Raw genomic sequence first — 25,794 nt, forward strand, 5'->3', positions numbered from 1 at the left:
CACAGCTAATCATCAGCATACTCACTCTGCACCAAGATGACAAAGGCCAGCAGGAGTGGGGCACACACTACTACCACGCCAAGCCCACAAGCAGCAGAAGATCATTAGAGGCAACTGACCCAACCTGAGGCTGAGCTCATCAGGTTGTTTTCTGACCTGACCTAACACATGTAGTCAGATCCCATCGAGTTGGGGTCAGATTGTAGGGTTTTATTCTGGATGCCAACACACAGACTCCCACATGAAACTGTCAAGTGGAAACCAACTGGAGTGAGGCAACAAGGGCGGAGACTGGTATCAGGACCTCTGACACATAAGAGATCCAGGATACCTTAGACAGACCAAAAAGCTAATGGATGATTTCTGATAGTTTTTTCATTTTTTCTAAGTTCAACACCTTTCTTCGACATGAACAGATTAGTATCCTCAAAAACCAACATATCTTTGCCTGCACTTTAGAAGACAGTCCTGATATCTGCAGCTAAAAACATCTCCAAACTCCCACCATTGCTAGAGACCAAGTTCCAAAGTAAAAAATATTATGAGGCTCTTAAAGAATAATATCATCCCACCAACTTATCTTCTTTGATGGTGGACAAAACCTCAAATATTTTCCCTCCCAGGCATCTATTTGACTATGCAGAAAATTTAACCCATAAGACACAATTATAGTGGCTCATAAGAGCCTAACAGTTGGCTGCCTTTAAAGTTAAAGAAATCCAGAAATATGCTTTCTTCACAAATTGATCCAAGTTCCTAGATTCCCAGCTCACATGAGTACAAAAAAAGATCTCTGAAATGCCTAAATCCTTCTGAGGCCACAAATATTGTGAAGGAGAGCAGGGAAGGATGCTTAAAAAGTAGTTAAAAGCCCTCCCTGGGTGTCTGGTAAAAAAAAGGTATTTCCTGGAAACTTGTAGCACTGCAGCTGGATGAGTCCATAGCTCCTTCATTGTCTTTACAAGCCTGAAATGTATTGGAAAAGCAGTTCCTCCTCACTCCGTCAACTCCAACACACTTATGGGATTTGCTTTCTACCTAGATGAGACGGATATCAGGAAATCGAACAATCCTAACCTCCCAGATCCTATATTTTTCTCATTGCTCCCAGAGGAGAACCATCCATAGGTAATGGTGAAGACTGAGAAACTTGTTCTTAACAGTCATCCCCCCTTAGTAATGCAGAATCTGGGGACCTTTCATGGTGAGAGAAAAAGCTCCTCCAGTGGTCTAGAACACTTGTAAAAAGCAATTTATACTTGTAGTCAGCCTGATCCTGTATCCCTTTTGCTGAAATAGCCTCTGGAAAAAGAACATGAAACAAGAGGAGCTGGAGTTCAAATTGCCAAAATCCAAGGCAAAGCCTATAACTGCCTAGCAGCAGACAGACAGGTAGGATGGTCAGACCAAGGAGGATCATTATCAGAAGATCTATACCCTTCAGATACAGTCATAATCTTCTCAAACTCCTCCCATTTTCCTCAAAATAGAGGTCTTGGAACATAAATTCAAGGTATCAACTATTCTGTCAGAAAGACATTTCTGCAGGAGACACTAACGGAAGACTCATGACTGAAGACTGACCCTACAAGTCCCACTGTGCATGTGCAGAGGCCCCACAGAAGCGTATGTGCAGTGAATCTGTTCCAAGTGCCTTACTACTGCAAAGGGTCCTACTGTTCCAGGTCTGAGGAAGGCCTAATTCCTTTGGTCATGCCTAATCTGAAATGACTGCCTGTGGTGGGGCATGACGAGACCCTTCCCTCTGTGGACACCGGCTTTGAAGACTAAGATCCAAGTCCAGACAACAGCATTTTGTCACAGTGATGGATCTGAACACCTCAAATCCAATAGTTAAAAGACCTTATACCAGAGTCTCAGACACTCCAGTGTCATAGCCAAGGTTCTTCTCTTGCATTTGGAGCCTTTAGATTTCAGAACTGACCCACTCAGGCTTGGGGTATTGTTTCAAGGTAATTTCTCTTCAATCCATTTGCCTCAAACTATGCTTCTTTCCAGGCTGGCATGAGGCATGAACACAGTGCAAGTCTCAAAGCCACAGGATGAATACCCCTTGCCCAAACACTTTGGACAGTAGGACTTCTTGTTTGAGATGGGTTTTCAAGGCTATCCTCCACTCCTGATCAGCTGTGCCAGAAACAAAGTTGCAAGGCAACTTGGACAAGATCCCTGTGAACTCCTGAATAAAAGCAGTAACTGAAAACACCACCAACAAAACCATACCTTACTTAACTACACCTCTACCCAGATATAACGTGGTACTCGGGAGCCAAAAACATTTCACCACCTTATAGGTGAGACCGCATTATATCAGATTTGGTCTGGTATCGTGTATCGGCAAGAGCTGATATGCCGTGACGGACTGGACTGGCTTCCCCAGTGGTGATTTAAAGGGCCCAGTGCTCCAGCTGCTGCGGGGAGCCCCAGGCCCTTTAAATCGCCACCAGAGCTCTGGCAGCGGCTGGAGCTTCTGGCCCTTTAAATCACCGCCCGAGCCTGAGTCCTGCTCTGGTAGGGATTTAAAGGGCCCGGTGCTCCAGCCCCTGTGGCCAGAACGCTGGGCCCTTTAAATCCCCATCCAAGCCTGGCTGACAGAGCCCCGGTGGGGATTTAAAGGGCCCAGTGCTCCAGCTGCTGTGGGGAGCCCTGGTCCCTTTAAACCACTGTCAGAGCTCTGGCAGAGGGACTCGGGTGGGGATTTAAAGGGTCTGGGGTTCCCCACAGCGGCCAGGGCCCTAGGCCTTTTAAATCACCGCCGGAGCTCTGGCAGCGGGGCTCGGGCAGTGATTTAAAGGGTCCGGGGCTCCCTGCTGCTTCACCGTGTTATATCTGAATTCGTGTTATATCGGGTCACGTTCTAATCGGGATAGAGGTGTATTAACAAAACTTCAAACTGATGAGGACAAAGCAAAATAGGGAAATGGGGATCAACTTCCTGAGCACAGTAGCTGGTAGAAGAGAGGAATTCAGCAACAGCTAGTGTCTTTCATGCCATCTTTCCCACAACACCGAAACTGAGAGGCAGGCCTGCACATACTATCTTATGTGTTCTGCAGCTCATGCGGTGAGGGATCTGCAGAGGCAACATCAAGAAAGTGAACTAAATGCCTCTTTACTGTTGTTACTTTAAAAAAAAAAAAGTGATGTCAATAGAAAATTGCCATTACAGTGAAATTTCCCCTTATGTTTAGGGATCTGAAGATGAATTTATCTAGAGTAGCTTGTTTCAAGTGCCAACAATGAATAGAAACCAACAACAATGAATGGAAACCAAGCCCTTAGTGGAAAGAATCAGGCTACAAAAGGGCATGGCAGTCTCAAAAATAAACACTATTTTGAACTCCTACTAATCACTGAAAGGTAAGCTTTTGACTCAATCAAATTTGATCAATCAAATCAGCACACATTTACTGAAGATCTGCAAACGACAAAGTAAAATAAAACATCAGGCACAGTAAATTACCTCTGTCAACAAAACTATGAGCTGAAGAAGAGCTCTGTGTAAGCTCAAAAACTTGTCTCTCTCACCAGCTGAAGTTGTCCAATAATAGATATTACCTCACCTACCTTGACACTCTAACAAAACTATAGTAAGTACACTGCTGGAGTAGCCTGGAGGAGGTCATATCAGAAAAGGGAACAAGAATAAGATTTTATACTTTCTTGGCACAGATGATAAAAATGTAAACCACAATAGAATGTGAAGTTGTACACATTTCAAGGAAAACTCCTTCAAGCTCAACAGCAGCTAGCAGCTTGTCTCTATTTGCCGTCACTCTAGATCAGAGGAGCTCACATGGGTTTTTGGTGTCCCCCCCCACCTTCCCTGCCCCCTTCAGTTACACTTGAGCTCTTTGACTGAAAAGGTCTGGAACAGATTAAAAGTCCAACCACAAAATAAAAAGCCTTGGCACATACTCAATCCTGTCTGGGATACACACACACAGTGGGCCCAAAAAGGGAAACTATGCAGTAAGAAACCCTTATGCAATCTTTTGGACATTTCTGTCCTTTTTCAGTTTAACTGCCACAGCCTTAACATTTTATGGAACTTCAGTATGCTCAGGACAAGTAGTTCCATCCTTCTAATGAGACAGTACTATTTACGGGAGTTGAAATTAGTACTTAGAAATTAAATACATCTTACCTAAAAACATTTTCTCTTTTTTAATTCTAGCTGGCTGACCCAAGCTCTTATAATTCAAAACTGTAAAACAATACATGGAAGAAGAGCAAAATACATTTCCTGAGTGATTACTTAAGTAAACATAATTGGCATCCCTCTTTTCATAGTAAAAGGCAACACTATTTTTCTAAATTACTTTACTTCCTGTTTCAACCACAGATTACTATTCATATATTAAGTAGATTCTGAAGTTTAAATGACTAATACACTGCTTTTGCAACACACAAATAGGACAACTCAGAAGGCTAGTATTAAGGGCAATATGGACAGATCTGCCAAAGATGACAGCCTCCCATATATGCCCCACCTTTGACTCAGGTTGCACTGTGGTTCAACCAGTTTACAAGCTAGTCAGCAGCTTATAAACAAATTGTGATAATTCTGTGGTTTTCATAAGGACAGATATTTAAACATTTACGACTACAAAGTTGAAAATAATAGCTGAAATTTCTAGCAGCCATTTTAAAATAAAAGTGAACTGCTGAGTTTGAGTTTTCCACAATACTGTTTATATGGCAGTCATGGAGTTAATGACTCTCCCAAAAGGGGCCCACAGTTGTTGTTAGGTCAACCCCTGTAAAGCTTCAAAGGCTTTGTATCCCCTCAGCCTGACCTACTCAGTGATCTGCACACTGTTTTCATTTAGACGCACTGAGTCCAAGACTAAAGCTTGAAAACCACAAAATCTGCTCTCTTTTTTATACAGGTTTTTCCATAGCTCTGAAAAAATACCTCACAAATCCACCCAAAGGAACTGAAAATAGTGAATTATCTGGCTAACAAATCAAGGAAAAGCTAATGTACCTATTAAAGCTGGCAGACTTTTTGTCAAGTATCACGACTTCGTATCAGAAACAAAACAAAACAAAATACCCAAAATACCTTAATTCTAAAACATGACCTGAGAAAATTATTAAAATTCTGTACGGCTCAATAACTGTTTATATGATGCAGCTAAACAATATCTGAGATTTCCACAATCCACTGTACTCTAGCTATATCCCATTATTGCAACGGTTTTCAACTGAGGTACATGAGCTCTTATCGGGGGTACATGAGAAAAATCCTGTAATGGCAGACGACGCATAATATTATCCCTTACAGACTTCCTCCTCTCCCCCACCTGCCCCCCACCATTTTCATAGGTATATTATGACCCTATCTCAGATGGAGATATGTAGTAGACTATATTATTTGGAAAGTGGTACACAGCCTAAAAAGGTTGAAAAGTTTATAACATTCTCTTATTGTTTGCCTGAAAATTAACATTACCAAAAAAAGTGAAAGATTAGTTCCTCTAATTTAAAAAGATTTTAATAATTCTATTTTTACTAAAATAGTAACCGATGAGTATTTTCCATGCCTCAAATAAGATTTTGATACAAGCAACACTATCATATATTTCTCTCAATACTGTTTAAAAACGGACAGCTTTCTCATGATCATCACTGTAGCAAGCTGGAATTATAAGCTGGTGTGTGATTCAAATGGATTTTTGACAGCATGATTATTATTAATACGTTCGTTAGGATATTATAAAGGAAAGTAAATATTTCTTTGGGAAGCATCATTTTAGCTGGTAAAAGATTTGCAACTGTGGGAGAACAGAGAGCCTGGATCAAATGCTTTATTCTGACAAAGTAATTCCTGGATGCCACAAAAGTTGGTAACCCTATGAAGCAACTAGTGAAGTCCTGATCCCTGGCATCAAAGATTTAGATGACAGAGAGAATATTAATTTATACTTATTTTTTAAAGGATGTAATTAGGGTGTATGTGATTCAAATCAAAGTATTTTATCTTACTGCTAAAAATATTCCAAAATGTGCCTGCAAAGTGAAAATGTCTAAAGTGAACTGAAACTAAAGTGAATAAAAAAAAATTCTTAAGTGAGATGAACTTTTACCAAAGCGTGGGTCAAGCCTTGGGTCTAGCCAAGATGTGGTCTTGTTCTTATGGTTTATGTAGTAAATTTCTCCATCCTGGGTCATGGCTTGTTCCCATCCATCAGGGAGTGGGCCTGCAATATAGAAGGAAGGAATTCATAGTAGGCTCTTGTTTGCTCCAGCTCAAAAATAGATCTAAATTAAAAAAAAATCCCAACATTTTACATGTAAAACAGTACATGAAACAAATAGTTTCAAGCGCATGTCTAACAGTCCTGGGAGGAGGGCAGAAAAGGGGTTATGAGGAAATCATACAAATGAGATTATAAAGCATTTATGCCATTTTATTAAAAATCTGGAGTTTGTCTTTTAATATGTTTTGGCACTTATTCCTTTGCTAGGGTCCATTCGGGGTAAAGGAATTTTAAAATACAAAACCAGCAATAAGTCAAGCCTGCCAGAATGAAACCAGTATGAGCACTTGAAATTGTATCAGGGTAGGAAGTAATTCTCCCCCTCTAATGGTGAAAGTTTGTCTGGTAAGTAAGGCTCAGCAGCAGCACGAAACTGACATGATTCTTCTGAAGTTTTATTTTGCTGCTCCTCCAACATAAGGCAGCAGAGCAAAATTTACCGGAATCATCCCCCACCGCTGCTTAAGTGCTATAGGCCGCAGCAGATGCAAGGCATGATACTACAGGGAAGGAGGGAGAGAAAAAGTGATGAGAAAGTGGAGGAAGAGCAAATAAATAAGAAACACAAATGCACAGAGTCTGAAGGAGACAGGAAGGTTCATGCTACATCCCACTCCCAGCAGGTAGGCCTGTGCATGTTATCTCAAAATCTCCCCTGTAGCAGACTCCAAGGGCTATGCCTGAATGAGGAAACATGATGGTCTTCTCTGGCCCTTCGGCTACCAAATGACATGCAAGATATGGGTTGGAGAGTTGCCACTGAAACACTGCTCCTGAACACTACGGGTTCTCATCTATAGTTTATCATGTCGTCCCCATCCTCCCTACCAATCATCCACCTGTATTTTCTTTAGTTAGACTATAGGCTCTTTGAGGTGGGACTATGTCGTCTTCTGCCTTTGTTGGGACATACATTTATTTAACTTAGGGTGGGACTTCTGGAAGTGTGTAAGTGATTTAGATACTTGAAAGAACACCATCCTTATTTCTTTGGATTTAAACAATAAGAAGGGGTGCCTAAACAAGGTTCTTGGTGCCTCTGCCACAAATTTCAAGAAGAAAGATAAAATTACACAGAACTTCCTCCAACAGGCATCAGGCTTTTCTCCCCCTCTTCTTCAATCTAACATGAAACAAAATGCCAATAAGAACAATCTACAAAGGTTGGCTGGTAAGCATTTGGCTATGTTTTTAGAAGTCCTATATAGTACAGACCTGACTGGTATGTACACATGATCACTCTAAACCAGGGGTCCTCAATGCGGTGCCTGTGGGTGCCATGGCGCCCGCCAAGGCATCTAAGTGCGCCCACGTACTGGCCGGTGGACAAGCATCTGCCGAAATGCCGTGGAATTTTGGCAGTGATACCTCTTGATGATGCTGGTTGCCGCTGACAAACAGCGTCATCCAGAATTTCAGCAGCATTTCAGCGGATGCTTGTCTGCCGCCATGGTCCTCTGTGGCTCGTCGTCTGGGGGAAAACAGATTTTTGCTTAATTTTAGGAGAACTTTTCTTGAGAATTTTTAAAGAATAAATTAACATGTATTTGCACTCATAGGCCTCAGTCAGGATCAGGCCTGCATTGTGCTAGTTGCTGTTCAAATACATAGGAACAGTCCCTGACCCAAGCAGCTTTCATTTGAACTGTGTTTCTGCGTAAAATTTCTCCATTCAGGTGCAAACTGGCTGCTCTGCACCTCCTTCTCTGTAGGATCCTGCATGGATATCGGCAGATATGCAGATTTTCAAGATTTAGATATAAAATTTGGAGCTGCATCCATCTGCAATCCACAAACACGGTGCACAGATATAAAGAGGATATCTGCCAGTTAGCAGGGCTCTGCTTCTCTGGACTGTTCCACTACTGGAGCTATGGCTCCAAGATTGCCTCCTTTCAGAAGAAACCTGCCCCAAACACAGTCTGACCTCAGCAACTAGTTGTACACATAAAATGAGTAAATCAAGTAACTATATAATTAATAGAAAGCTACTCAGTCTTCCTCATGAGTTACTGGTGGCGGTGTGCCACTTCCAAAAACTGTTTACAGATGTGAAAATACCCATGTCAACCATTAATGGGATTTGTGCCCCAGATTTCTGAAGTCCAAGGAATTAACCTGTCTGCTAGAATCAGATCACATAAGAAGTCTGTAGCAGTACAGAGAACTGGAAACAGGTATCGAGTCCCAGACTAACACCATCACCACTAGACCAACCTTGCTCTCTCCACATCTAAGACCATAAGACTTTAAGAATGGCCATCCTGGGTCAGACCAAAGGTCCATCTAGCCCAGTATCTTGTCTTCTGACAGTGGCCAATGCCAGGTGCCCCAAAGGGAATGAACAGAATAGGTAATCATCAAGTGATCCATACCCTGTGTCCCATTCCCAGCTTCTGGCAAACAGGCTACAGACACCATCCCTGCCCATCCTGGATAACAGCCACTGATGGATCCATCCTCCATGAATTTATCTAGTTCTTTTTTGAACTCTGTTATAGTCTTGGCCTTCACAACTTCCTCTGGCAAAGAGTTCCACAAGTTGATTGTGCGCTGTGTGAAGAAACACTTCCTTTCATTGGTTTTAAAACTGCTGCCTATTAATTTCATTCAGTGACCCCAATTCTTGTGTTGTGAGAAGAAGTAAATAACACTTCCTTATTTACTTTCTCCACACCAGTCACCTCTTAATCCATGCATCCCCATGAAACCAGATTCCAGAAAAGGATAATCTCACCCATCCCCTAGTCCCAGAGCTAGGAGATGGCAGCTAGACAGGCAAAACAATTCAAATTTAGATGACTATGATGAAGATCAGATAAGTCCACATCCTAGTGGATGTAACACAAATGTTCTACTGCACTTAAGTGTTTGGGAGCAGGTAGTTCCTAAGAGTAAGATATCTTGGAAGCAAAGCTCCAACAGATGGCAGTCCATCTGCATGTCTGGACAAGAGTGTGAAAATCAGCCTGTTAGTCCCAGACCAAGGGAGTCATGAGCATTCTAGAATTTCATTTCTAGATTAACAGGATATCTGTGAACAGGGTTTGAAAAAAAATGTGCTTGCTCACTTGGTTGTAGAGTAGGAAACCTTCCTTGGGAAGTGCCATCAGCTTCTGCAGAAAACAAAACTGCTGCTAGCACTGTCTGCTACAGTGCTTTCTTCTTGAGTCTGTAAAAGAGCTCCCATGTCTCTGCCGTTGCTCATAGCTTTGCCACACTGCAGAGCGAAAACTAACCAGACTCCTATCTGCTTTCATTGCTGTTTAGTTTTCTGAACAACCGTGAAACTAAATTGAAGCATGTCACTTTCATTGAGCAGCTGACTGAGCAATAGTAGAGGGAATATTGAGCCACTCACCAGGTGGAAAACTCAAAGAGTGGAGAAGAGGTAGAACAGCAGACACACACACACACACACACACACGGGGCAGACAGAAGAGCTGAAGGTGTCAAGCATATTTCCTATATAATTATAGAAGTCCCATTGACTTCAATGGGAGCAGAGTGTTTTTGAAATTCTCATCCAGAAGTGTACTGCGGAGAGTACATATTATTTCTTTTCACATTTAGACAGAGTATAAGCAATTTCAATGATTGCTTTATCCAATATAAAATGTTTGATCACAAACACCTTCCCAATGCAAATAATATCCTACCGCAATGGAAATGAGCCTTCTTCCTGTTCTATTCATCTTTGTTAACTTTGACACTATCTGGACAAAATTTTCAAAAAACTAGATTCCAATTCCAAACACAAGTTATCCTTTACAGAGCGTACTGAGAAAATGTGTCTTTATAACTAAATATATCATGCCATAACTGGGCATGAATACATGGTATTTCAAAGGTTTTTTTTTTTTTTTTTTTTTTTTTTAATTCTGTCCCTGCCCTGAATAACAGACTATAAATTAAGGAAACACAGAACATGTAGTTGCCAGACAAAAGAAGGGGCGGAAAAAAAAGAAGAGGACAGAAAGTATATCAAACAAGTTTCATTAATGTATACTGAGCAAATCTTGCGTCCAATTTTTAGAGAGAGATGGAGATAGGGCAGAAAAGGAACAAGACATTTCTACATACAGCAAGAAGAAGTATATACATAAATACGTACATCTGCCAACTTGATAACAATTAAGTAATTAAGACCAAACAGTCCATAATTCAACAAACTGTCAAACTAAAGCAACAGCTAAACTCTAGTAGTAAAAATCAGCTAATCCAGATAGTGGTATTATAAAATACCTTAAAGGTTTATTTTTAAATAAAAATTTCAGAGCAATTCACAAGGGAGACAGTGGAATAGTTTCTCTTTATAACTATCTATAACCATCAGCCAGCCAACTATGTGATCCTATCAACCAAGAACTTTTAGGTGCTTTGTAATATCAAATGATCCAACTCCACCAAGACGTCCAACACTACATGGGAAGCAGAGTTTAAAAAGATGCACATGGAATAACTTCGTACATCCTTCACCTTTATTGTTACATGAGAAAAAGCAAAACACATTGCAGGTTGCAGGTACCGTTCTTCCCTTACCCCTACTACTTTTCAAATCTCAATTTTCTATCATGAGACTCTCACCAGAGTCGTAAACCTGACATGGCTAAATTTCATAAAAAGTTCCCCAAAAGAGAAGCACACCTCTAAATAAATGTAGTGCAGTGTACGATGATCTCTTACACACTTTCTTCTTAAGTTTCCTGATAAGCACATATAATATCCAGTGTTTACAAATGCAGTGTAAACAATATCATGAACTGTAGAGCGAAAAGGTAAATTTGAAACTAAAAATGAGCAGGAATCCTCAAGATAAGGTAGTTGAAATTTACACCCTCCACAGGGCCCTGGTTCATTTTCCGCTATATTACCCACAAGGAGCTATAAACTGTGTATTTGCTTCTGTCCACCTCTCTCTCATGGCCATTTTCTTGCTAAATTCTGATCTAATTTCTACCAAATACCACTAAAGAAAATTAATTCCTTGGGGGCGAGTGGGAATAGAAGGCAAAAGGATGGACAGCATTAAAATAAAAATCTATTGCCAAGTTACATTTGTAACATCTCTACATGCTGGCTGAAGAGGGCAAATTGAGCAGCCTGATGGGTAAAATTAATGATTCAAAGGATACAATTACGTTACTTGTACACTTTGTGCAAAATCTTCCACACCAGTTCTATCAATTGTGATAGCATAGGAAACAGACATGGATATTTTTATTTTGAAATTTATATCTGTATCTCACTAAGGTACCTGAGCACCTTATATCATTTTAATAAGAGACTAGCCAAAGCTATGCAGCTTTTCCTGTAAAACAGTGGTTCTCAACCAGGGGTCCAGAGCCCCCTGGGGGGTCATGAGCAGGATTCAGGGGCCACCAAGCAGGGCCAGCGTTAGACTTGCTGGGGCCCAGGGTAGAAAGCCAAAGCCTCACTGCATGGGGCTGAAGCCCAGGGCCCTGAGCCCCAACACCTGGGGCTGGGGCTGAAGCCTGAGCAATGTAGCTTTGCAGGGGTCCCTGTGGTATGGGGCCCCAAGCAATTGCCCAGCTGGTTATCCCTTAATGCCAGCCCTGGCTTTTATATGCAGAAAATCAGTTATAGCACAGGTGGGTCGTGGAGTTTTTATAGCGTGTTAGAGGGGTGGGAGGCTTCAGAAAGAAAAAGGTTGAGAACATCTTCTGTAGAACTCTCAATCTGTTTGGCTTTCAGTGGTACAGCAGAGAAGTCCCAAAACAAATATGAAGACCAATCTCTACTAGTAAATAGACCACATACAAAAACAAGTTGTTTCTTCCCATTGTTGATGAGTTGAGGAAATTTCAATTACTTCATTTAGTCCAAATTGACACAGGAAGATTAAATAGATTATTTTGTCTATAATACTGCAACATCCTTTCCCATCGGTATGGTTCAAGAAATTTAGGCAGGTTATGTGGAGCAAGCTCAAATCAGGAAGAGTGCAGCCATCTGCCTAAATATTTTTTTAAGGATACTGAGATCTCTGGAACAAGAAGCATTAGATCACATTTCACTGCCAGTAACAATATTCATGTCAGCAAATCCCAACTTTTGGCATCAAGGCATTAATAAACTTTACTTTCCACCCTTACAAACCAACTCCTGAGGATAACTATTCAAATTAGGAAACTTAAGAAAACTTTAAAGATCATTACTACTAGTAATAGTAAATATTTATATTATGGTAGCAACCAAAAAGCTTGAGGTCTCATTGTCCTGTACTAACATAGAAAAACAATCCTTGCCCCTCCCAAGGGAAGATACTTAACAGTTGCCCATTTCATCCTTTCACTTCTCGCACTCTTTAGTCAGACATTTAAGAAAGCATTAATTATCAAACTCAGCAACAAAGTAATAGAACCATGTATATGTGGCAAAATATGAAAGCCTTAGTTAAAAAAAAAAAATCAATTCTAAAACATTAGGTACATTAAATCAAACTGGGCTGTCAGCAGTAGCATCAATTTACAATGAATGCAGTCCTAGAATTCAATTCTCTCACACTGTACTTTTGTTAAACACAAGCAAATTTTGGAACTATCAACTCTCCAAGTGAATTAAAAGGGTTAAAGAAAAAAATGTCAGCTGAAGTGTTTACTTGGCATCCCATTTTCTAAGCGCAACAGTTAGACCAGACAAAAATATGACAAAGAACTCTGTGTTAATTCTTACATAGTTTCTTTACAGAGATGATCGAAATTTGATTTTTGAGGGCAGAAATTACTAGACTGATCTACAATGCAGAAAGTCCTATTTTAAAAAAAAACAGACTATGTTATTCATGGACTTGCATTAAACAATGTTATTTCTCCAGAAGTATTAAACAGCACAACTCACATATCTATTTTATTTCCCTCTATGGTGTCCACAGCAAGATTGACTTACTAAGGCCCCTGGCTAACTTCCTTTGGTCACTAACCTGCATTTTGCTCATTTGGTTTTGAATTTTATCAGTTCTTCTTGAGAAGTGTCTGAGTGTGTTTACGGACTGCCTACATTACAGAGACCTGATAGATTGCCCCCTAGCCCTTTAGTAAATATTGAGTTAAACAATTTTTGCGAACGCTCATCATGGTGGGGATGGGGGTGGGGGTAAGAAAGAGAAAGGTCAGTTTTAAAATTTATACTAAGTTTGCATTGTGTGCCACTTCACTAAATATAAACATTTTCTTCCTCTCAATCTCTGCAATAAGGTGAGATGAGAGTCTTTAAAAACACCTTAGAATACAGAACAGCATAGTTCAGGAGTGAAATTTAGTTCTCTGGTATAAGCAGAGAGATAAATAAATCAGGGTTGCAACAGTGGGAATGCCTCATTTCTCTCATTCCCTATTCCTCCGAAGTCTCCGGGTAAAGAATCCTGCAGGGGAATCATGTCTGTAGCTTTCCCATCATACATTCTATACATTAATGGAAAAGTCATGGCTGAGTTAGATTATCTTTTCAGATAAGAGAAATCCTGGGATTTTTAACTGCACTGAGCCATGACCTCCTTAAATCCATCCAAGATCTCTTCACTTGTTTCAGGGATGGGGGAACTCCAACTGAACTCAGAGTGCTATCCATCCCTAGCTGGCAGTAAGTCAGGACAATGGCTTGACGTGCCTCACCTTCAAAAGTCACAGCCACAAACTGCTCAATCTCATCTCATGCCTGTTAATCTTTTGCTGCTGTCTGTAGTGTGTAAGCAGCAGTATAACACAGATACAAACTTGTCTAAACAAAGAACCAGATGCAGGCTCGTCTAAACAGGGGAATCTCGAGCAGAAGAGAGGATATTTTACCTCTATTTGGCGCTGGTGTGACTGCTACTGGAATAGTGTATGCAGTTCTGGTACCCGTAATTCAAGAAGGATGTTGATAAATTGGAGAAGGTTCAGAGAATAGCCACAAGAATGATTAAAGGATTAGAAAACATATCTTAGGGTATGTCTACATCTACAATTTTGCAGCGCTGGTTGTTACAGCTGTATTAGTACAGCTGTATAGGGCCAGCGCTGCAGAGTGGCCACACTTACAGCAACCAGCGCTGCAAGTGGTGCTAGATGTGGCCACACTGCAGCGCTGTTGGGTGGCTTCAAGGGGGGTTCGGGGAACGCGAGAGCAAACCAGGGAAGGAGACCAGCTTCGCCGCGGTTTGCTCTCGCGTTCCTCGAACCACCCTGCAAACCGCAGGGAAAGAGACCTGCTTGCTCGGGGGTTCGGGGAACGCGAGAGCAAACCGGGGAAGGAGACCAGCTTCGCCGCGGTTTGCTCTCACGTTCCCCGAACCACTCTGCAAACCGCAGGGAAGGAGACCTGCTTGCTCGGGGGTTCGGGGAACGCGAGAGCAAACCGGGGAAGGAGACCAGCTTCGCCGCGGTTTGCTCTCGCGTTCCCCGAACCACCCTGCAAACCGCAGGGAAGGAGACCTGCTTGCTCGGGGATTCGGGGAACGCGAGAGCAAACCGGGGAAGGAGAACAGCTTGATTACCAGAGGCTTCCTCAGGTATGCTGGGATACCTGCTTATTCCACGGAGGTCAAGAAAAGCGCTGGTAAATGTCTACACTTGATTACCAGCGCTGGATCACCAGCGCTGGATCCTCTACACCCGAGACAAAACGGGAGTACGGCCAGCGCTGCAAACAGGGAGTTGCAGCGCTGGTGATGCCCTGCAGATGTGTACACCTCCTAAGTTGCAGCGCTGTAACCCCCTCACCAGCGCTGCAACTTTGTGATGTAGACAAGCCCTTACTGCGATAGACTCAAGGAGCTCCACCTATTTAGCATAACAAAAAGAAGGTTAAGAAGTGATGATTATAGTCTGTAAGTATCTACATAGGGACCATATATTCAATAATGGACTCTTCAATCTAGCAGAGAAAAGTAAAACATGATCTGATGGCTGGAAGTTGAAGCTAGACAAATTCAGACTGGAAATAAAGCACACATTTTTAACAGTGAGTATAAATAACCACTGGAACAATTTACCAAGGGTTGTGGTTAATTCTCCATCACTGACAATTTTTAAATCAAGATTAGATGTTTTTCTAAGAGATATACTCTAGGAATTATTTTAGGGAAGTTCAATGGACTGTGTTATTTAGGAAGTCAGATTAGATCACAATGGTCTCTTCTGATCTTGGAATATATGAATCTATATGCAGAGGACCAAAGAGGCACAAGAATGATCTTGAGGACATGGTGGTGGTGGAGAGGCAGAAAAAAGAAAAATTAGACTCTGAGAGGAAGGAGCAGACAAAACATGAGGAAAACCACAACAGCTGTCACAAATTAGCAAAGGGACCAAGATGATTCGCTTGCTTCCTAGAGTAGCAGGGCCAGGGAGCACTTGGAAAATAGTGAATTTTAGCCCAGGGGAATGAGCACCTTGCACTGCTCTCTAGTGATGCCCACAAGACAGCTGAAAAAGCTGCGTTGACAGGCTCCAAGAGAAGCCAAATCTGGTTCTCCATCAGCTAAAGGAATGGTCACCAAGATATGGGACCTTAGGAATTGAGATGGAAGGAGGAAAACATTGCATTTCCTCTGCCTAAAGGACTTCCCCCCTTTTTTTTGGGGGGGTGCGGATATCTTCAAAGACAGCAGGGTCGGGAGAACAAAATTCAAAAAGCTAGGAGAATATCTGCAAGCACACCTCCAAGGGGAAAAAGAAAAATAAACAATGTATTTAATATTTAGGAGGAAGATTTAGTTTACCACCTCATCTTTTAAAACGTTAGAATCCTCCATTTTAGAAAGCACAAGAAAAATTAAATTACACTTGTGCTGATATCACAAATTCATTCTCTCTTCAGCTCACATTATCCAGTTGCTTAAGGCATCAAGATTTATGCATTCACATTTTAAAAAGGAAAGAAAAATAATGTTTCTAAATTAGTGGAAAGATACTAGTAGGGGCAGGGTCATTGAGAGGAATTGTACTTTGTTTTTGCAGAAGTTGAAATTTTATCAGAAAAAGAGAGTTATTTATGCACCTGTAATGCCTTTTCTGGAAATATAAATATTTATACATTTTTTGCTTACCTGATGCTGAATTCATTATATTCTGTTGCACTGGAGGACTGGTGGGGGCTGTAACGTTCATCTGTGAAAGTATCGCCTTCCTAGGGTCCTGCCATGTTGTTGTTTGATCAATGTGACTGAGACAAAATAAACTAGAGTTAGATAGAGTCTCATGTTCTCACAACAATGTTGTGCTACAGTAGACAAAATCTAAAACTGAGAGATTAGAAAAAACACACAGCAAAAGCATAATTCAAAACTATTAGCAGAAAACCTTCTTGTCAGTTTTTCCTTGGCTTTCTATAGGCCAGATTCTGAAAGCCTTACTCTAGTAAGTAGCACTTCCTCCAGAAACAGTCTCATGGATCTCACTGGGAACAATGGTGGTGAAAAGAACTATAAGAACTAAGGGTGTAAGAATCTGGCCCCTTGTGTTTTGAAGTATCTGTTCACAATCTCTTTTACTTTCTATTTTCTCATGTTTAGATGTGACTTCAAAATCTTTCAAAACAAAAACAATTGTGTCTATAATCTCACGCAGAATCAGGTAATTTAGTATAGTGTTAATTCCCCCAAGCACTGACTATTAATCAGCTAATCAGTAAATCATTAGAGACTGATCAGACAGTACAGACTATCAGAGTGTTAAGTAATATGAGGACTTCCCAATTTTTTTTCCTTATGTGGAGCATATTTTGAAAAAGTGATTGTCTTGAGGATCACTTTCCCTCCCACTGACAACTGAAGAGCCTCACTGTAGCAACCAGAGCAACTATACACTTGGAAAAGTAAAATTAAAAAAATTTTTTTAGCTTTTTGTCAGTTTATTGGGGTAAACAGTAAGGGATGAACTGACTATATGATGAGATGGCTTTCTGCAGACCACCAGTAAGTGCTCTGCAGACAACTAGAGTTCCACAAACCACTCTGGTAAGTGGAAACTACTGATCTTAAGATAACTTGTTCAAAGCTGGGGATGGCATTCATAGCATCGTTCACACAAATATTGAAGCCATTTACCACCAGCAACTTCATTGTCATGTTAATAAATGTTTACAATATGAAAGAGAAGGCTATTTATAAAATAACCACATTTCTTTCCATGTAACATATATTAGGATTGCTCTGAAAGTGCACATACAAATATCACTCAGATATGCACCAATCTTTTCTTAAGCAAGTACTGTTACTACACAATGTTCAACCAATCACCTAAATTTGATGTCAGGAATGGTTTTCCACACTAGGCATCATGACAGGGACCCTGTTGGTGTTTTGGCCTTCTTTGGGACATATGGGCATGTCCAAATGGGGAAGTACTAAATTTAATACTGAAATCTAAACTGGTCAGGGATATCAAGATTTAAAGCAGACATTCCATTCATACATCATCCTGTCATGTCTAAATTCCAGTGCACTTGATATTCAAGATCATGCACTGATATGAACGTATGCAATGTGTATGTCATATATAAAGGTACAAATTAATGATAGAGTGTCAGTCTCCACTGTGAATTTTCCATTTATGCGTCAGTGTTGCTGCTGTGTTTGCACACTAAGCCACATACTAAAAATCCTCATTTAATTTCCCTTACAGGCACCCCTGTATTTTTGGTCTAGCCTCCATTTCTTGTCCAGATCCAGGTTTCTACCATCCACAGATTATTAGTTATACACTTCAGGAAAGCACGGAAAGTATTATTTTCACTTATTATTATTTTCACTATTGCCAAGTTACATTTGTAACGTCTCTACATGCTGGCCAACGTGGCAATGAGAAATTCTGATTTTCAGACAAAGATGAGTTGTCATAGATCGAGAACTGGTTTCCAACCTCTAATTTTGTTTGGGGGGCGGGGAAGAAGGAATATGGGAAATAGAACCCTTTCCCTTGATGTTGAGGTGGCTTGTGCTCTATAGCCCCTCAATGAAAAAAAGAGACTCTACCTCCTGATGCAGAACCGCCTAATGAGAGTGGTCCCTAAAAAGGGGGTTTGTGATGGGGAGGAGAGACAAACTTGATTGCCTAGCTGGAGTGAAATAATCCTTAGCATCTACTTGTCCAACCTTACTACCCTCCAGTTGTGAGCAAAGTGAGTGAGGTGGCCACCCAAGGTTTGGCGGGGCAGTGAAGGATGGCATTAATAGAGGAACGTAGCTCTTGAGCATCCCATCAAAAGGAATACCTGAATGGTGGGTGGGGTTGAGTGGCAGCCGCTGAAGTGGAAGAAGTCACAAATCTGGGGTTTTGTACCCTCTTGCACTTACATGGCAGTTCATAAGAGCACCGGTGACAAAAGTGTTGACAGGGAGGTCTCAGTTTATAAATCTGCTTATGGTGCTCTCTCTCTGAAGCCAAGGTGTAAATATCCAGGGAGAGTAGGGTTACCCTAGAGTCCTTATGATGTGGGTGTATTGTCTCCTCTGTCTCTTCAATGAAGAGATTAGACTCATCAATGGGTAAGTCCTTGCTGGTATCCTGGACTTCCCTAGGTAACCCCAAAGAGCGAAACTAGGTCTCTTGCCTCATGACTATAGCCATGGCAAACACTCTGCATGCAGCGTCAGCTGCATCCACGACCATTTGGAGCAAAAATTTAGCCACCAATTTGCTTTCATGAATGAAGGCTTAGAATTGAGCACTATCCTCCAGTGGAAATTTGCCCTTGAATTTCAGATTTATGGAATAATTTGTGAATTCATATTTTGCTAACTGGGCTTCATAATTACCAATTCTAAATTGAAGGCTGGTTAGTGAAGATACCTTCCTCCCCAGAAAATCAAGGCATTTAGCACCCTTTTCTGACAGAGTTGCCTTGGTCTGACACCACTTGGATCTTTCTGTGACTGCTGCACCACAAGGAATTGGGCACTGGGTGGGTAAATAAGAACTCTGCCCTTTCATCTGGAATAAAATAATGCTTTTAGCCCCTTGCAGGGAACAGGAGGCTGGGGCACACAATACTGCCCTGGCAGATTCCATTAATGGCCTCATTTACTGGGTGGGCCACCATGCTAGGCCAGAGGTTTTTAAAGTGTCTGGGAGTCTATGTTACATGTCACAGACCTCTTCAAGAGAGATCCTGAGGTCCACTGCCACCCTCTGCAAGAGCTCCTGGTATTGCCTGTAGTCATCAGGCAGACAGGGATAACAAAGCAACTCCCTCATCTGGTGCTGAGGATGACACACCTCTTGAACTGTCCAGCGGAGCGAACTCAACTTCCTCCTCTGTATACTCTGACGGGCTGGGTGGTATGATAAGGGGAAGAGGGGTGGTGTGATTCTCATCCAGATCTAGGGCATCTAGTGTATGGATCTATGAGCTCCAGTAGGGCCAGTATGAAGTCAACTGGTTGAGGAGGGCCCCAAGATTTTGGGTACCAATAGTCCCTGGGTAGGCATTTCTGGGAGGAAGGCAGCTCCAAGACTTTGAGGAAGTTGTATCCAGACTGGATTCTCTCAAAGGGGTGAAGATTCCTCCAGAACATCAGACTCATCTTACGAAACGGTAGGTTCAAATTCTACCAACAGTACCAGCTGAAGCATGCTCTGGTCTGTGGATGGGGTAAGAGAGAGGCCATCTCTCTTTGAGGTGTTTTTTTCTGTGGTCAGAATGTTCAGGAAGAGAAATGGACCAGAAAGAACAAGAGATTATAGGTCAGCTAAGACAAAAATATGCTCCGGTGAGGTCTTGGAGTTTGAGGAGTCCAGGAGGCTGGATCAATGGGTACAGCATATCTAAGGAGACGGCTCTTTGCAGATCCTTTCTGTAGTATGTGGGTGCCATCGAATGGAAGTCCAACACAGAACTTCCAACCAGAGACTGCACGTGCCCATCTGTCAGCCTGTGAGTTAGAGTTAGAGCCAGAGCCAGAACTAGTAGATCCTTCTTCCTTTGCAACTTCTCTTCTCTATGAGAAGATGTATGTGAACCTGAGTCTTTAGGAGGGCATGCAAGGACTCGTGCAACTTGGACTGAGGCAGACAGGGATCCTTTTTCTTAGAGGCAGATCTAATGGGAATCTATCCTTATGCTTATCCTCATGTCCCCTACTCCTGTGAGATGGTTTCTTAGGCTTAATGTTTTTGGCCTCTGCTCCAGGGCTTATGCATAGAGGGGCGCTGCTTGCTGTCAGAGGCTGATGTACAGGGGAATCTCTCTGGCATCCCTGGATTCAACTGGGGTCTCATTGACTTCTCCATGAAATGTTTCTGCAGATGGAGCTCTCATCCCTTGTGGGTTTGGGGAGGAAACAAGTGACAACTTGGCAGTGATACGAGCCTCCCAAAGGCAGTAAAGGCAGCGCTGGTCTTTGTCACCGGTGGAGAAGGAGCAGGGACAGGAGATACAGTTCCTGAACCTCCCAGCTCTAGGCATGGCCTCTCTCTGTGGGAAAAAGTCCCCGAGGTGGGGAGAACTACACTAACTATAAACATTAAAAGACTAAACACACCAAAACTATGCACAACACATGCATTTGCAGATTAGAAGTTAGATGAGAATAGTTTTGGACACTGAAGATTGACACTCAGGCCATACCATGGTAAGAAGGAACTAGAGACACATTGGTCTTCACTTCCCCTTATACCCTTGATTCAGAGCACGAGAACAACTGTACATGTGCAAATCAACAAACACTATTTCCTAGAAATTTCTGATCTCAGGTGTATGGTGCACATGTGTACTCATGTGTGAAATACACACAGGGACCAGTACTCTAAGATTTTGCAATTACTCTGTCATTACAACTATGTACGATAAGCACTCCTAGCCTTAATACTTCAAAAACAGGATATATTCTCTCTCCCTGGGAACTTGCACCAACATTGTGTGTACAAACTATGGCCAAATTTTGCATAACCTAGTCAATCATTTCTTCTTTTTAGTTCCTTTTTTTGTATTACCATGGTGCCTAGAAGTCCTAGTCATGGACCAGGACACCATTTTGGTAAGTGCTGTACAAACAAATAAAAAGAGACAATCCTTGCCTTGGAGAGTTTACATCTTTATGGGATTATGGAGAGAATTACCACGGATTCTATAATTCAATTTACTGAGACTAAAGAGAATAAATTAGAATGCACTAAGTAGTTCAAGTAAAGTTTTAAGAAGTCAATTTTAAGTTTTGTCTTTAGGACAGAAAGCATACTTTTAAATAACTGTGCACAGATACCAAATACAAGCTAATCACAACCTCAAAAGTGTGTTAGGATTTGGAGTGTCTATTCAGAAGCATTTTAAGTTCTTAACTGTTAAATGGACTGCTTTGTTAAAATTAAACGTATAATATTGTGACGTGACCTTGGGTACTTCCTTTCAGTTAAAGAAATGGATTCTTTTCTATGTATATTTAATTGTTGTATAGGCACCTAGACCTTTAGTAAATCTAAATATATAAATGAAGATTGTTCCACATGCCGAACCACGATATTGATATTCTCAGAGAGCATAAATATTTTCTTCATCCTAAATTTAGCTCTTAGAACAATACAGATAACATTCCATAGCTACACGTCCTGATTAAATAGAAAACATAATTTTTCCAGTAGCTGTACCAAAGATATTGAATAAAACATTCAACAGGAAACCAAAGGAAAAAAAGGAACACTCAATTCTAGGCCAAAACTCACTGACCTATTGAACTTTAAAATAGTTATAAAAATAGTGGTGAATGTCATTTGCAGTGAAAAATATTAATTCATATTACCATATATACTCATTCGTAAGCTGAATTTTTTTTAGTAAAAAAGGAAAGCACCAGAGAAGGAGGTCAGCTTATGAATGGGTATAGAGAAGGAGAGGTGGGACACAGCCCCTCCCCACAACAGAGGGAGCAAGGAAAGGCAGCAGAGCCGGAAGGGACGAAGTGGGGCCAGAGTCTCTCTGCTTCTGGCCATGCTGCTCTCCCCCCAGCCTCTGAAGCAGCTGCAGCTCTCGGGCTCGCAGGCTGCAGCTATGCTGCTCGGTCCGCCCCACAGAGCAGGCTGTGGCCGCGCCACCGGGGCGCCGGAGCACGCTGCGGCCGTGCCGCCCAGCCCAGCCTGCTGGAACATGCTGCAGTCGCGCAGCCTGGTCTGGCCTGCCGGAGCACGCTGTGGCCACGCTGCCCAGTCTGGTGGAGCAGCTTCAGCCAGGCCAGATAAGGTGGGAAGTGATGGGATGGGGAGAATGTGGGGGTCCCTGGTTGGGGGGGTGTCATGTAGGGAATGGTCACAAGGGATACTCCTCTGACCCCCAGCTTCTCCCTCCCCCCCCGCAAAATTTCCCCACCTGTCAGGGTAAGCACTTTGTTTACTTAGGCCATGTCTACATCTAAAATTTTGCAGCGCTGGTTGTTACAGCTGTATTTGTACAGCTGTATAGGGCCAGCGCTGCAGAGTGGCCACACTTACAGCAACCAGCGCTGCAAGTGGTGTTAGATGTGGCCACACTGCAGCGCTGTTGGGCGGCTTCAAGGGGTTTCGGGGAACGCGAGAGCAAACCGGGAAAGGAGACCAGCTTCGCCGCGGTTTGCTCTCGCGTTCCGCGAACCACCCTGCAAACCGGAGGGAAGGAGACCTGCTTGCTCGGGTTCGGGGAACGCGAGAGCAAACCGGGAAAGGAGACCAGCTTCGCCGCGGTTTGCTCTCGCGTTCCGCGAACCACCCTGCAAACCGCAGGGAAGGAGACCTGCTTGCTCGGGTTCGGGGAACGCGAGAGCAAAGCGGGGAAGGAGACCAGCTTCGCCGCGGTTTGCTCTCGCGTTCCGCGAACCACCGTGCAAACCGCAGGGAAGGAGACCTGCTTGTTCGGGGAACGCGAGAGCAAACCGCGGCGAAGCTGGTCTCCTTCCCCGCTTTGCTCTCGCGTTCCCCGAACCCCGAACAAGCAGGTCTCCTTCCCTGCGGTTTGCAGGGTGGTTTGCGGAACGAGAGAGCAAACCGCGGCGAAGCTGGTCTCCTTCCCCGGTTTGCTCTCGCGTTCCCGGAACCACCCTGCAAACCGCAGGGACGGAGACCTGCTTGCTCGGGGTTCGGGGAACGCGAGAGCAAGCCGGGGAAGGAGACCAGCTTGATTACCGGAGGCTTCCTCAGGTATGCTGGGATACCTGCTTATTCCACGGAGGTCAAGAAAAGCGCTGGTAAGTGACTATACTTGATTACCAGCGCTGGATCACCAGCGCTGGATCCTCTACACCCGAGACAAAACGGGAGTACGGCCAGCGCTGCAAACAGGGAGTTGCAGCGCTGGTGGTGCCCTGCAGATGTGTACACCTCCTAAGTTGCAGCGCTGTAACTCCCTCACCAGCGCTGCAACTTTCTGATGTAGACAAGCCCTTAGGTTTATCTCTGTGCCTGTGGATGCTCAAGGTAAACAAACCATCTCCGCCTGCCAATCGCTTACCCTCATGGCCCAGGAGCCAAAAAGTTAGCTGAATCCTGAATTATAGGGCCAGCCTATGAATGCGTCATAAAATTTTTCCATTTTTTCTTATCCATCTTAAGGGGGGGTCATCTTATAAACTAACCAGCTTATGATTGAGTATATACAATATATGTAACAAGTATATTTATGGAAGGACCAGATTTGATGCTCTATAAAAAAGCAGCTACAGGGGTCGGCAACCTTTCAGAAGTGGTGTGTCGAGTCTTCATTTATTCACTCTAATTTAAGGTTTCGCGTGCCAGTAATACATGTTAATGTTTTTAGAAGGTCTCTTTCTGTAAGTCTATAATATATAACTAAACTATTGTTGTACGTAAAGTAAATAAGGTTTCGAAAATGTTTAAGAAGCTTCATTTAAAATTAAATTAAAATGCAGAACCCCCTGAACCAGCGGCCAGGACCCAGGCAGTGAGTGTGCCACTGAAAAAAATCAGCTCGCTACCACCTTCAGCATGCGTGCCATAGGTTGCCTACCCCCTGAAATAGTGATTTAAACCTGCAAAATGACTTGCTCAGAACAAAAACAAAAGATATCAGTAGTCTTTTCTCAAAACAAAAGTGCACATGAAAGAGAGAGAAAAAGAGGGATGGCTTTACAGGAGTGTTAGTTTAGAAAGTGTAATGAACTCTGTTGTGCCAAACAGTTATTTCCCAAAAATTGCTAAAATATACTGTTAAAAGTATGACCACTGGTGTTCACCCACAATCTTAGGTAACTACTTCACTTTTCCACTCCATGCACCTGATGGGAGTGGGTTTTAGCTCACGAAAGCTTATGGTCAAATAAATTTGTTAGTCTCTAAGGTGCCACAAGTACTCCTCATTGTTTTTACTCCACTTAGTAAGTTTATCTTCTCTACAGAGACAACAGTGAAGTATTTTGCTTGGAAGGTTATGCATAAAAATAGACATAAGTCTGCCAGGTGCCAGCTCCCACTTCAATCTAATCTAAAAATGTAAGGAAAATAAAAATGTCACTTCCTTGGGAAGTTATAAAGTGAAGATAAACCCATACAAGACTACTATTCTGAAAATCTTCAGCTATTAATCCCTATAAGATTCCCAAATTTATGGAAATATATTATATATGAAATGTTACTGGTCTTTAAAAAAGAATTTAAAGAATTATAAATTAATCAAACAAACAGGTGGAAGTGAAAAAAACCCATAATTATGAAAAAAGCAATAAAAACTGTCATTGATAGCAATGTGTTCCAATAATAAATTTAAATACTGTAATGGATACGTCAGCTTCTTTTTAACAACAACTGGTCCATCTAGTTTTATGCATCAAGAATACAGGTATTTCTGACAGTGGTTAGATCTAAGAAAACAATATGTTGCCTGATGGGAGAAAGTTTTTCCTTTCACTTTGAACAACAGCATAGAGAAAGCTCTGCAAGAACGTAGCATCCAATGTTTGAATTTGGTCACAGAGCTCTGGCACTAACATTACATTATTATTTTCCCCCTTAAACGAACTGATTTTACAAAATAGCTCATTTATGCACTTGACACCAGGGCCAATTGTCACAGTCCCTACACTTGATTCATAAGTCTCTTACAATATCTCTGCCAGCTACTGATGTAGCACAAACACCAACTACAGACAGGTTCATGTATGTCTTAAACATCCACAGAAGCAATGAAAAAGATAAATGAATCATCATGCTCCCTAAAAAGGCTATATTAAACATAGTACAGGACATAAGCCAGAGCTCAAAAGACGATCTATACCCACGTTAAAGAGTCCAGTCTTTGTATCGAATGCATAGAACAAACATCAGGCTTTTAACAGAGATGGGTAGGCAATCTTAGAACACAATTACAACACCTCCAGCATATTAAGGAATGTAAACATGTCTGCAATGAATGCTCTAAGTCCAACATCTAGCCAGGCAAGACGAATTAAGAAAGCCACATATCTAGGTTATGTATATACACAATGTCTAGAAGGGGTAAGTCTCTGCTGATTCCTTCAAATATTAGCCAAGTTTATGATGAAACCAATTAAAGCATGTCAATTTTGGAAGTTATGCTTAGTCCTATT

At 42.1% G+C, this 25,794-nt stretch overlaps 1 protein-coding gene across 12 annotated transcripts in view; it reads right to left on the reverse strand.

The window, feature by feature from the left end:
- The window catches only part of YAP1 (Yes1 associated transcriptional regulator), a 153,896-nt gene that overhangs the window by 68,480 nt on the left and 59,622 nt on the right, over window positions 1–25,794 (reverse strand). For 8 of the 12 annotated variants that reach the window (XM_050941512.1, XM_050941514.1, XM_050941511.1 and 5 more), the window contains exons 3-4: window positions 16,339–16,454; window positions 6,114–6,227 (exon numbers count right to left, since the gene is read on the reverse strand). In XM_050941512.1, the coding sequence (XP_050797469.1) occupies window positions 6,114–6,227; window positions 16,339–16,454 (230 nt within the window). The remainder of the gene's footprint in view (window positions 1–6,113; window positions 6,228–16,338; window positions 16,455–25,794) is intronic. The other 4 variants (XM_050941555.1, XM_050941565.1, XM_050941575.1 and 1 more) reach the window with 1 other exon arrangement.

This window comes from Gopherus flavomarginatus, chromosome 1 (assembly GCF_025201925.1).
Source record: "Gopherus flavomarginatus isolate rGopFla2 chromosome 1, rGopFla2.mat.asm, whole genome shotgun sequence".
NCBI classification, from domain to species: domain Eukaryota; kingdom Metazoa; phylum Chordata; order Testudines; family Testudinidae; genus Gopherus; species Gopherus flavomarginatus.